Source organism: Pseudophryne corroboree, chromosome 1 (assembly GCF_028390025.1).
Source record: "Pseudophryne corroboree isolate aPseCor3 chromosome 1, aPseCor3.hap2, whole genome shotgun sequence".
Taxonomy (NCBI): Eukaryota; Metazoa; Chordata; class Amphibia; order Anura; family Myobatrachidae; genus Pseudophryne; species Pseudophryne corroboree.
Window position 1 is genome coordinate 148,095,890 of NC_086444.1, and position 14,436 is coordinate 148,110,325.

Consider the following 14,436-nt stretch of genomic DNA (forward strand, 5'->3'; position numbering starts at 1 on the left):
CCGCCCAGTAACACCCATTTCCTGTCAATCACATCACGATCGCCAGAACGATGAAAATGCCGTGAGTAAAATTCCTAAGTGCATAGCAAATTTACTTGGCGCAGTCGCAGTGCGGACATTGCGCATGCGCATTAAGCGGAAAATCGCTGCGATGCGAAGATTTTTACCGAGCGAACAACTCGGAATGACCCCCTCAGTGTATTCAACAGCGGGTTTTTTCGCCTATTTTTTAATCCAATTTCACCCATGCCTTTTAATAATTTTTTTTGTCAAATCCGCATGGACGAAAATGGACCCAAAAACTGTTGAAAACGCACGCAAATTCAACAAAACACGTGGATCGCCGATCCACGTAGTTTTCGACCATGTGGATTTTTCGACTAGTCGAAAAAATGGCACGGGTATTAAATAAAGGTTGAATGTAAATTCGACCTAAAAACGATTGAGAAGTGCAGTTTTTTCGACTCTGCACTAATTGAATACGACCCATAGTTGTAGATGACATAACAGAACACATGAAAGCAAATGACTCTGTGGCAGGCTTACCAATAAACATGATAAAGACAAATTTTTAGTTTAAATGATTTTCTGGCTGAAGACAACATTAATTAATTAGTGTTTACATAATGTTCTACAACTATTACTAAAATAAATACTTTGCTTTACATATCAGACTTCCCTCTGCAAAAGTTATATATGGAGGGAATGTTTACCCAGAGCCGGCCATAAGTATAGGCAAACTAGGCAATTGCCTAGGGCATTTGATATGCCTAGGGGCATCAGAAGCTTCTGTTGATTAAAATGATATGCGGCATGCCTATATTCTGTGTGTAGCATTTCATATGCAGATACAGCCACAGTCTCACACAGTATATAGGCATGCCGCATATCATTTTAATCAACAGAAGCTGCTTGTGCATCCTAGCCACATAGCAATGCAAATAAGATGCATTTTCATAAAAAAAAGGTGCCCGACGTTAGCATTGAGGCAAGATTTAATTGGATACATCTGTATCCAAACAGAGGCAGAGGTCACAGTGTTAGTGGCAGTGTGAGTGCTGTGAGCATGTGAGTGGGTTGGTTATGCAGTAGTGTTCAGAATATGTGTAAGGAGCATGTGTGTCATGTAAAAATGCATTAATGTGCAACATATGTGTAGGGGGCACTATGTGTGTCATTATGTGTATAAGGGCATTAATAATGTGCGGCATATGTGTAACAGGGTACTACTGTATGTGTGTCATCAGTAGCGGATCTTGCCACGGGCAAGCAGTACTTTTGCCCGGGGCGCCGCCTTCCGGAGGGCGCAGGGCGCCTTCCGGAGGGCGCCGCACCAGGGCAAGATCCGCTGCTGCAGTGTGTGCCCCCCGGCCCCCGCTGTCGCCCTGCTGCCGCTGGCCGCTGGGAAGGGAAACTAGACGCGTACGCGTCTAGTTTCCCTTCGTGGAGAGGTCCTTTACTGTGCGGTGCGCGATGACGTCATCGCGCACCGCACGGCCAAGGTCCTCTCCACGAAGGGAACTAGACGCTACGCGTCTAGTTTCTCTTCGGTGAAAGGACCTTTGATGTGCGGTGCGCGATGACGTCATCGCGCACCGCGCATCATTCCAGTCTGTACAGGGGGCGTAAATGACCACGCCCCCTGTATGAAGCCACGCCCCCCAATGCCGCCCGGGGCGCCAGAAGCCCTGGAACCGGTCCTGTGTGTCATTATGTGTATAGGGGCACTAATAATGTGCAGCAAATGTGTAGGGGGCACTATGTGTGTCATGTGTATAGGGGCACTAATAATGTGCAGCAAATGTGTAGGGGGCACTATGTGTGTCATTATGTGTATAAGGGCATTAATAATGTACGGCATATGTGTAAGGGACATTATGTGTAAAAGGGCATTAATAAAGGTTGTCATAATGTGTAAGGCACATTATGTTTATAAGGACATTAATAATGTGTCTCATATGTGTAAGGGGCATTACTGTGTGGAATTATGTGTATAAATGCATTACTAATGTGTGGCATTATGTGTATAAGGTGCTCTACTATGTGGTGTTGCGTATAGAAAGGGCACTACTGTGTCATCTAATGTGAATAAAGAGCAATATGGTGTGGTGTAATGTGAATAAGGAGCAATGTGATGTAATGTGAATAAGGGGCTCTACTGTGAGGAGTAACGTTTATAAGGTAAAGTGATACTACTGTGGGATGTAATATGAATTATGGACACTATCACAAGATCAAATGTGAATAAAGGTGCAGTACTGTGTGGCGTAATTGGAATTGGGGTTACTATTGTGTGGCCATGCCCCTTGCCAGCAAAAACACACCCCTGTTTGGGCTGTGCGCCAAATGTGCAAACTGTTCCTATTTAAAATATAGGGGGTACAAACACCAAAATAAGGACTGCTATGGGTGAGGGGTGATGGTGCTGGGAAAGAGGTGCAAGGTCAGAGGCGGAACCAGCGGTGGTGCTAGGGGGCACCAGCCAAAATCTTGCCTAGGGCATCATATTGGTTAGGGCCGGCTCTGTGTTTACCCCAATAAAATAATGTTATGCAATGGTCGCTAGCCCCTTTAGCTAGCCGTGCGGGATGTGTGTGGTTCATTAGGTCGACATACATTGGGTCGACCACGTTTGGTCGACATGATCGCTAGGTCGACACGGAAAAGGTCGACGTGAGTGTTTTTACTGATTTTTTGTGTGTCGTTTTCTTCAAAAAGTGACGGGGAACCCCAATTAGTGCACCGTGACCCCTCGCATGGCTTGCTTCGCTCGCCATGCTTCAGGCACAGTGTCTCGCTGCGTTCAGCACAGGTTACCATTTCCAATTGTAGTTCACGTGGATCGTTAAGTATGAACAAGGTGAAAAAAATGAAAAAAATTGTGAAAAACTCATGTAGACCTTTTTCCATGTCGACCTAGTGATCATGTCGACCTAATGCACGTCGACCAAACATGGTCAACCCAATGTATGTACATGATTTCCCCTTCAAAAAAATGTCTGAGTACGTCCGGCATTCCATACGGCCACCGAACTTGGACTTCATTACATCCCGCCCATGGTTCATTATCAAGTCAACCAATCAGCTTCTAGCTATCATTTTATAGAATGTACTTGATAAATGAAAGCTATAAGCTGATTGGTTGATAAGGGCAACTACTCCAATTGTTCTCTCTAGAAGGTTTGATCCATCTTCCTCTTGGCGCTGAGTTCCATGTAAATGATACGTTATTCCTAGGAGGTAGAGTATCAGCACTTCCTGTCTGTCACTGGTTGTATAACCAGAATCTGTACATTCATAATAATGTTTTTGGCATCATGGCTAACCAAATTCAGTGACTAATGTGGAGTGGAGTTGGACACACACTGAAATGAAAGTCTGATTAGGCTGCAAAATATTGATCTAGAAATAGTATAACAAGGATACTTACTTCAACTTCATTAAATAAGGCCTCTACTCTCGTAACAAAATCTTCTGTTTTCAAAGAGCTCGCCTGCAGTTTTTCTAAGAGATCCTCCAAATTCCTCTGGAACCAAAACATGTATTACAACTGAAAGCATTAGGTATATATATAATAAAGTTTATTGGTGCAAACTAAATTAAGAGTAACAAAATATTACATACTCACAAAATATTACATACTAAATTAAGAGTGACAAAATATTATATACTACATTAAGATTGGCCATATACCTAAAGATTTAGGGGGGTATATAATTAGGTCCGGTTTTTTTTTCGCCTCGGCGAAAAACTTGACTTTTCGCTATTTTTAGGGTGAATGAGGCTTCGCCCTAGTGAATACCAGGGCCATTTTTTCGCCTAAGCAAAAAATACAGCAGGAGCGAAAAATGTGGATTGGCGAATCCACATGTTTTCTCACCTGCGCTGGAAAAAACGCTGCCCGTTTTCTCAAATTTTGAGGCATTTTTCGTAATTTTTTCACAAAAAAAAAAAAAGTGAAAAGGTATTGGTGAAAATGGGCCTCAATTGTATAGGCAGGGGGCGAATTCAATAGCTCCGAGATTACTGGAGCTGACCGAATACCCCCTTATTGTCCAACCTGGTTGGTTGGAACAAAAATCTGGTAGTGTATGGGAGCAAATGACAAATTAACATTTGCTCCTAAATGCCGGAAAACTGACAAAAATGGTCAAACAAAGTGGTTAAATCAAATGGATTTGTCTGACCAATCTGTCTGATTGACCATTTTGTCAGTTTTCTGGCATTTTGGAGCAAATGGTCAATTGTCATTTGCTCCCATACATTACCAGATTTTCGTTTCGGCAAGCCAGATTGGACAATAAATCTTTAGGTGTATGGCCAGCTTTAAAGTAACACAATGTTACATATTAACATTTATTACATACTAATTTAAGATTAACAAATAATTACATATACAATAAAATACATTATGAATTATAAGCATAATTGGGGGGAAGAGAGAAACAGGGAGAGTAAATGACAATTTGGAAAAATGTAAATAGCGAGAAAAACAACTTGACAGGCAAAACTCAAATTTTTCTAAATCAGCGGCTGCTTCCATAGAAACCGGCCGCTGATTGGCTGAGAGTGGTCTGACGCTTAGTCAATCAGCTGCAGTATGTTGCAGAGAACAAACCACGTGGGATCTGACATTCAGGTTGCAGTACTGTATATACAGTACATTGTGCCTGTGGGCTCGGGAAGCTCCCATTTCTTTTTTTTAACAAGACCCATTGACATCTTTCTGGACAAGGGGACCGGCCACCTCCTAGGAGTAGGTAAACATATAAAAAGTGTTTGAGTGTGAGTAATAAAGGGTTCACACATTCGGTGTGCGAGTACTGTATTTTTTAAAATATTTTCTTTACAGTGTTGTTATAGGTGCCAGCAGGCTCTTACTGTCCAGGAATGCTTGTACATGTGCTTGTGCAATTGCCGGCATTCCCGGGCAGGCTTGGTGGGACCTGTAGTTCCATGGTAAAAAAAAAATATTATCCTCTATTTTTCACTGTGTATCCCAGGGACGTATTAACAGAGGAAGAGGTCCGTATGCAGCCTCCTCCTTCTAGCTGGCAGCCGGGCAGCACAGTAGAGTCTGAGCACTAGGGGGCACAGACTCTACTGAGCATGCACAGATCTCTGGGAAAATGGCACGGCGAACATTTCCTGGAGATTTTCATACAGAGCATGCATGAAATGCCGGGAAAATGGCCACCATGCCACTTTCCCAGTGATTTGTGGAGAGCTGCTGCTGCCGACAAGGGGTTCCGGGGTAAGTGAGTATTAAAAAATCGGGTGCAGGATTTGCAGCATGCGCCCCCTGGACCTTGCACCCAGTATAGATACGCCACTGCCTCCAGGGATGTGCGGCATTGCTGTAGTCTTCACCCCAGGCCTGGAGGTTCTCTGTGAGGGGAAGAGTCCCCACTTTCCAAGGAATTTCAGGTCTGCGGTGATGGTATGGGGACCTTGTGATGTGTGTCTCCCTGCCATGGCATTACGCCCCCCCCCTTCTTTCCCATCTCCCCCGGCTGGTTGATCCCAGTGGTGGTTACTGGGTTACTGGAAAAACGGTATCCGGACTCTAGGTCAACACCTATTAGGTTGACACCAGAGATAGGTCGACACTGCCATTACATGAGTTTTTCACTTTTTTTATTTTTTTTACTTTTTCATACTTTCCGATCCACGTGGACTACGATTAGGAACAGTAACCTGTGCAGAGGTAGCGGAGCGAGGCACCTTGCCCGAAGCTCGTGAGCCATGCGAGAGGACACGATGCACTACTTAGGGTTCCCGTTCACTTTACAAAGAAAACGACACCCAAAAAAAAAACATTAAAAACTTGTGTCGACCTTTTTCCATGTTGACCTTGTTCATGTCGACCTAATGGCAGTGTTGACCTATTTCTGGTGTCAACCTAGTCACTGTCAACCAATAGACGTTGACCTAAGGTCTGTCGACCTAGACACTATCGACCCTGAGTCCCATACCCGGAAAAACAGTGGGACCTCCACACTAGTCTCCCCCCCCCCCCCCCCCCCCCCCCACCGATTTTAAATAACCAGAATGGGCTCAGAGGCCCGGGGCTGGCTATGCTTTTGGGGGGGACCCCATGTAATTTGTGTTCTTAAATTGAACCCTTAATTAAGGGTCCAGCGATTTGGTTTAGACTTCAAACACGATTCTTAGTAAATTTACCCCTAGGTGTTTGAGGACACATCTGTACTCAGCTCTGTTGCATAACAATCAATGACGGACACTGGTGTAATATTGTTCAAATTGCCCCTGTGTCATGCAAAAGGTGGGTACATCGGCTGTTTCTGGAGTTCTTCATTATAGTTAACAATATACTGTGCACTATGGTATTTTTTTTTTTAACCTTTTACCAGTTAAGTATTTTGACTATGACACTTTGTTGATCTACAATTGAGAATCGCAGCAAGTTGGAACACCCTTCAGTAATCCACGACTACCACACAAGATTGCATGGCCTAATGTATTAAATGATAGCATACATGCTTGACCAAACTTCTTTTGGGTTCATTAAGAGTTTTGGGCCATGATTCATCATTTAATCCTTTCCCTTACAGTCATCACACTCCCACCCTGCTACTCATAACTCCCTTCTATCGCACCCTATCCCCAAGTTGCGACATAAATACTTTCACATTCATTCGACACATCCTCAATGCAGCCAATTGCTCCATCGCGGCTTGTTGGAAGAAGACTGACCCCCTCCTTCTCTGTCCTACATACCTCGGTATGGCACACATATCACCTTGAACATATCACTAGCTATTTACACGAACGTACACATAAATTTGCCGGAATCTGGTCTCCTTGGATTTCCTATCATGAGTCTAGCACATGTAATCCTTAGTACTTCATTATGCACAGTACCCACCAACAGCCACACCCCCTCCTCCCTTCCTCTCCCTTACTAACAGAACTCCACATCCACTCCCTCCTTTCTCCTTCCCCTCCATTCCTCTTTCGCACCCCTCCCTCCAAACATTCAAAATTCACAGGTACAGTATTTCCTATTTCTACATATTTTGCTGCTTCTAATTTTTATGCTTGGTTTTTTATATAGTATGTTTCACTGAGAACTCTGCTATTGATTTGCTGTTTTATACATGTCATTACTTTCTATTGCATTACCTTAATAATTATTTCTCAAAAATAATAATAATGGGCAAAATACTTTTTATCAGAAGGCACTTTCAAAAAAAGCAGAACCCAAGCGAGCTCTTCTTGTGACATATCTGGAAATAGTCTTTTCCTACTAGTCTAGAAGGATCAAATATTTAGAAGTTTAAAATGTGTATTAACCTGACTTCATAGTTCTGTTATGTTCACTATTGCGGGTAACATCAGATATCTGGGGGGATTCAGTATGGTTTACCGGCGGACGGGATGCCGGCTGTCAATATCCCAACAGCGTCATCCCGTCTGACAGAATGCTGGCAGCAGGGTGAGCAGAGCGAAAGCCCCTTGCAGGATCGCCACCTGCGGGCTCGGTGGCTCGTTGCGCTGGCCACAGGATCTATTCCCACTCTATGGGTGTCGTGGACACCAACGAGTGGGAATAGTCCTGGCGCGCCGGGATTCCGGCTGGTGGCATTTCAGCGGTCAGGATTCAGGCGTCCGTATCCTGACCACTGGGATTCCGACAGCCGGCACATTAAACACGTCCCATCTGGGGTCTTGCGCTATTGTTCCTGAACCAGATCCTCTCATTTAACTAAAGTTAAACATACTTTACAAGCAAGATTTCAATATAGTGGGCGTCATTTTTGAACAGTCTAGTAACGCCTGACTCTTGTATAATAACTTGAGAAGTCTACAAGCATAAAGTAAGTAAGCCGGGAAACTAACTTAAGAAAACCGATGGGAAGAAAATCCCACCCATGCTTTAGGTTACTGAGCCCAGCCATGTTCATCTATCATTGTATTGGAGGGGGAATGTAATGGAGAATTGGGTCCAGTAGAGCACCTGGCTCCTTTATAATAAATTGCTTCAAATAAATCAGGATCTAAAAGACTAGGAGCTCAGGTTTGGACAATTGGACATCACGCAACCAAATCTTCAATATTCCATGGAGAAAGTTTAAAACTGGGCAGTTGATGAAAGGAGGAAAAAGCTTCTTACAGAATAGTTATTTTTACTAGGGCTGTACGACTAATCTGGTTGGACAATAACTAACCTTTTACAACTAACAATTTTCTGGCTTACTAACCAATACTAATACTCACTGGATGGATAATATATGACTGTAAATGAATTTCATCTATCAACTGCATTGAACTGATATTAGCAGATCTGCAAACCTTTTTAGATCTGCAAACCTATATATTTGTAAAATCTGTTTTTACTTTATTGACAGTCCTTTTTTGGGGGACTGTCCCGCTGTCCCACCTGTGAGCTGCAATGTCCTGCGATGGGGGAAGGGGGTCAGTTGGTAGGCTCCTGTCACTCTGCTCTTAGAGCAGCGGTGAATAGGCACTGTGCACATGTGCACAGCGTCTTTTCACAGGAGACTGAGAGACTGGGGGCATGCCAGCAGCTCACAGAGCGCTAGCCATGTCCCCCACTGTGACAATAACGGGAGGCATGGCAGGCTGTAGAGACATTGCTGTGAAGCCACAACTCCTTTTACCGAGGCCACCCCCCCTTTTGGGTGGTTGAGGCTTTGCTGCGCAGAGCGGTCCCGGGTCTCCAGATCTCAGTGTTGGGAGGTATGGGATATGGGTGGGTTATTTTGTTTCTGCGCAGGGTAAATATTGGCTGCTTTATTTTTACACTGCAATTTAGATTTCAGTTTGAACACACCCCACCCAAATGTAATTCTCTCTGCACATGTTATATCTGCCCCCCTGCAGTGTACATGGTTTTGCCCATTAGAGAAAAATTTTGCTGCTGCGATCAGGTCTGAATTAGACCCTAAATGTATTGATTCAGTATACTGTTATACTACAGTATTTTGTGCAGTTTGATTTATACCTGCAAGGCAAACAGCGCTCCTTGCTCTTACAGAATAGAAGTTCTACAAAAGACCATGAAACGTATTATACGAGACTGCAGAACCTCGAAAATGTAAAGGGACAGTAATTTTCTCCTTTTTGCTTTGTTGGACTTAAACAAACAAGGGCATATTTTATGTTGTATGAATGCTTTTAACTTTAAACCAAACTGTTTATTTGGACAACAGAACACCAATTATTTATAGATAAATATGAATATATTCAACACTTACCGTCATCAAATTCACTGCATTGTCTAAAGTTGTCACATCGTGGTTCTTGTGGTCTCCAAAAATCTTATCGATAGCTACTATAGGAATTTTACATGTGTTGCAATATGTGTCAATCTGGGAGCTGTCTTCTTCTTGGGGACGTTCTGATAGCTCCGCTGTTTTTTTAATATGTTCTATAATCTCAAACCCAGCATCTTCATGTTCCGGTGGGAATTCTTGCACAGTATCCAAAAACAACTCGCTCCCGTGTTCCAAGGAATCTTGATCTTCAAAAGTTAATTCTTTCAACAAGATATCATCATCGTCTTCAAAGTCATCTTGAGAAACAATTACATAATCTAAAGACTCAGCAATTTCCTCATCATCTCCTATACATTCCTGTTCTTCCATCACGGGTCCTTGTTTTGGTGATACTTTCTTTATATCATTCCCCAAATTAGCTTTATCATCTGACTTGACTTCTCGTTCATACTGTAATTTATTTTCTTTTTGTTCATAATCAGGAACTTCTATATTCATCTTCCGCTTATGGTCAAGTGACTCTTCTATGGCAACATCAGCATTTTGCATACTGCCTAAACTTACTGTATTAGTCTTATCAAGCAATGGCGCAGTGTCATCGGTTTGGGATATCTCTGACCAATCTATCTTTGGGAAAGCAGTTGTGCCTCTTTCTTCTTTGTTTGTTGTAGACTGTATATGTTCTTTATCAAAAGATGACTCATCTGGCAAATCTTCATAACTCAGATATTGATCCTCATCACTGTCCTCCTGACTGTAGAAGTCTTCTTCCTCTTGTTTGCCTGCACCCTCAGGGATATCATCTTTAAGATTAAATTTTTCAAAATAGATTCCTGTCCCATCGTCATCAGAAATTCTACTATGGAAAGTGGCTGCAGAACTGGTACTTTCTGCATCTGACTGATCATGCCCTTCTATTGTTTTAGATCCTCTTGCTTGTTCATATAGGTCAGTGTAAAGAAAAGCCAAGGCAGGTGGTTCTTCCAGAAGTTCTGGGTTTATTGGGTAAGAAGTGGGGAAAAAAAATGATTTGGTCAATACACCTTCTTCTTCACTAAATAAGGACACTCCGTTTGTCTTCATTGCTTTATCTTGCTTTTCCATTTCTTCCTCCACAATAGATTTGTCAGAAGATCTCTGTGGTATTATGAAATTTTCACTCTCAGATACACCATAGAATGATTCATCCAAACTTTGCAGCAAGTAAGAGTCATCAAAGGACACATCACCTTCAAGGGAAAGAGGTTGATGTTCTAATGTAACATGGCCTATGTCAAGTTCTTGACTTGATTTTTTAAAGTCATGATCAATAGGTATCTTGGTGTCAATTAAAGTAAATTTTTCAAAGTAATCTATTTCATTAGTAGCTTTATCTGGGTTTGCACTTTGTATATTTTCAGGAATTCTAGTCTTCACATCTTCTTCAGCCATCTCATTATCCTTCTCATCAGGTTCCTCATAATTATTAGTTGGTAAAACATCATCTTCATTACATAGTGGTTTGGGAATGAGCATGGGGTTTTCCTCCAAGTACTCCAACCTATCCTGCATGGCTTTACTCGCTTCTTGGTCAACGGAAGATATAAGATCTGGAGCCATGATGTTTAGTATTTCCGACCCATCGGAAACAATACTAAACACGTTTGATTCTGTGGTGGGGGGGATATTTGCATTATCTTGTGTCAACGCATCTTTTGATGGGTTACACAATTTAGCTATGTTTTCTAAAACACTGCTTAATTCTAAAAGGACATATGGGGGATAACTGTCAATATCATGCTTACTTGATGTCATCACAGTTGTATTTTCAGCTAACGATTGTGGGACGCGTCCCTTATATTTTGTATATTTCATGGTGTTTAGCTCTCGGGGTTGTTTTTTAACTGGTTCAATAATTTGCTTTTCTGGTACAGTCTCTGTTGGGCGAGGGGCTGAACCAGCACTATCACTTTTCATAAAGTTGCTCTTTGCTGTAACTTCAGGTTCTGTAAGATAAAACATTAATAATTATATGTCTTGTGACTACCTTTTTAGCATAAGTCAAATAAACAGATCAGCTATGCTAATTACAATAGTTCTAATATCAATGAGCCTGATTCAGATGTGGTAGATGTACAGATTTTTGGTACTTTGTGCATGCGCAGGACCCGTTTTTCGTATGCGTGAATGGGCCCTGTGACATAGGACGCAGAGCGGCAGCAGACTGTCAGTGATTGCCAGTCTGCTGCCATTTGGGGGTGGCGTCAGCCTCCATTTATGAAAACAAAGGCATGTCACCGACGATTAGGGGGTGGGAAGAGGTCAGTGATCTCTTTTGAAGGATGGAGATTTCCTGTGATGGGTGGCTTGCGCCTTAAGCCACCTGATGGTGAGTGAGTGATTCGATGCTGGGTTTTAGGATGCAGGTCTGATCACTACTGCGAAAAAACAAAGTATGGTCCTTTGGAGTGAACAAAGAGCCAAAAAAAGCAACTATAGGCCTTTTCCTGAGCACACTTGAATTTTTTTTTTTTTTTTGTAATGATGAGATTATTAAAAATTAACATTTATTAATATATACTTAAGAAAAAAAACAAGAGCTGGCACTAATAATTTAAAGAACATAAGTATTTGCCAGTACTAATGTACCTGTTATAGGCAAAATTATAATAGGTGAGCGATAATAAATGAATGAACCCTCATACATAGAAAAAAATTCATACATATCCTCTCTAATCAGGAATTTCTATGAATGAGGTCACTGCCTCGATTCCTATGCAATCTGACAAATGCTATTGGCGTGAGATCAGATTGATGTAATGAGTCCCAAGTTGCTTAAGCGGTTGGAGAGTAAAATACCTACGGTACCTAGTATTCCCTGGTGGTTCCCCATCCAGGTACTGACCAGGCCCTGCAGTGCTTGGCTTCCAAGATCAGACGAGTTTGGGCATACTCAGTGCGGTCTGACCGTAGGTGAAATTGTCTCCTAGGCGCAGCGTTTTCCGATTGTGTTGAGACCCAAAATCAATCGTGAATTAATTGGATATATTAGATTATATGGTCACAAATGAATATGATGATGAAAACGCAGTGAATTTATGAATATCTAATCCAGGGTGGGTTTCAAACAATAATGCTGACTGTGCAGTCAGAAAAACAGTTGTGCTCCTAATCAGCTTAAGCAGCAAGAAGGCTTGATAGTGCCCATACGTGCGGAGTAAATAGGAGATCTAGTACAATTGTGCTCCAAAAAGAGCCTCAGCAACAAATGGGCTTAATAGTTTCCACAATAATCAGGACAAAAGAAATTGTGTATGCAGTATAGTAATTACCACAGAAATGGATATGATGATAATGACACAATAAATTCATAAATGTCCTGATCAATGGTAGGTTTCAAACAATAATGCTGACTGTGCAGTCTTTGAGTTTGATATTCATCAAAGAAACAATTGTACTTCTGATCAGCCTAAGCAGCAAGAGGGCTCGATAGTGCCCACAAGTGTGGAAAAAATATAAAGTCTATTATAATTGTGCTCCAAAAAAGAGCCCCAGCAACAAGTGGGTTTAGTAGTCTCCACAATAATCAGGACAAAAGAAATTGTGTATATAATAAGATAATTGCCAGAAGTATTAATTAGAGCATATATGGTGATTTGCAGATTGCAAATGTCCCTTATGAGAGGGTTGCTCCCGCTCCACCTTTTCCCAGTAGTTATACACAAAATGGAATATTGGGCATAATACTCAAGGTGATATGAGAAGAATTTACATATCAAGAAATAGGTTCCTCTCAGATTTCCCCTAATGAATGGGGAAATGCATGGTGACCCTGTGGAAAGGATAAGGGGGAGCCAAAGGTCGGGTAAAGAAAGTCATGTGATCAAGCTCTCGGAGCGAAACGCGCATCACTTCCGGTCTCGGCGCCCGAACTTCCGGTCGCACGGACCGCGGCCGCCGGCGCCTCACTTCTCCATACCTGTCCCGTCTATTAGCCAGAGGGTCCCCACAGAAGGTTTGGTAAGACTGCCATCGGCTCCTGGCCGCAAACGGACTTTCTTTACCCGACCTTTGGCTCCCCCTTATCCTTTCCACAGGGTCACCATGCATTTCCCCATTCATTAGGGGAAATCTGAGAGGAACCTATTTCTTGATATGTAAATTCTTCTCATATCACCTTGAGTATTATGCCCAATATTCCATTTTGTGTATAACTACTGGGAAAAGGTGGAGCGGGAGCAACCCTCTCATAAGGGACATTTGCAATCTGCAAATCACCATATATGCTCTAATTAATACTTCTGGCAATTATCTTATTATATACACAATTTCTTTTATCCTGATTATTGTGGAGACTACTAAACCCACTTGTTGCTGGGGCTCTTTTTTGGAGCACAATTATAATAGACTTTATATTTTTTCCACACTTGTGGGCACTATCGAGCCCTCTTGCTGCTTAGGCTGATCAGAAGTACAATTGTTTCTTTGATGAATATCAAACTCAAAGTGTCACGATCCGGGTATCTGGACGCCATTTCTTACCCATCAGATGCCTCCTAAGGCTGGCTCAGCGCTCCAGGACCGGATCCCATCTGTTATCCTGATGTGTACATTCCTGTATCCTCTCCTGTCACTCTGGGACGCTGTCACAGTAAACGCCATATTACACCTGGCATGGCGTCTCCCGCGGCCTCCGCCGCCGTCCCTGAACTTCTGCATGCAGAGTGTCTGAGTGGCGATTACGTCAGCCGCGGCCTCCGCTGTGTCCGCGTGGTTGGATGTGCATCTGTCAGCCTGGCGCCTCCTGTCTCCGGTGGCCGGCGCCGCCATTACTGTTTTCATTACCACATGGATTACAAACCAAACTTCCCTCCAAGTGTCTGCATGGGCGCAGCCATCTTGGATTCTGTCAGCTGATCATTTCCACCAATCTGTTCTCAGTATTGATAATCTGCATAATTGCCTAGCCAATCCCTTCCTTGCTGCAGGTATAAATACACTGTGCCTGAGCAAGGAAGGCGTCAGTGCTTTGGTTGTCAAACCTAGTTCCTGTTTGTCTCTCTCCTGTGATTGTCTTCCAGGTTCCAGCTCCTGTCTCAGGACTTCCACCATAGAGACCCGCACCAGCATTCCACCTGCGGTGTAGCCTGACTCTCCAGTCCATTGTGGATTCATCTGTTTCCAGCTACAACAT

General features: G+C 42.7%; 1 protein-coding gene and 1 pseudogene across 1 annotated transcript in view; both read right to left on the reverse strand.

Annotated features, from left to right (window-relative positions):
• Positions 1-14,436, reverse strand: part of CMYA5 (cardiomyopathy associated 5) — a 162,992-nt gene that overhangs the window by 92,270 nt on the left and 56,286 nt on the right. The window contains exons 3-4 of the mRNA XM_063963507.1: positions 9,243-11,248; positions 3,431-3,526 (exon numbers count right to left, since the gene is read on the reverse strand). Of these exons, the coding sequence (XP_063819577.1) occupies positions 3,431-3,526; positions 9,243-11,248 (2,102 nt within the window). The remainder of the gene's footprint in view (positions 1-3,430; positions 3,527-9,242; positions 11,249-14,436) is intronic.
• LOC134937230 (5S ribosomal RNA) lies at positions 12,099-12,217 on the reverse strand (annotated as a pseudogene).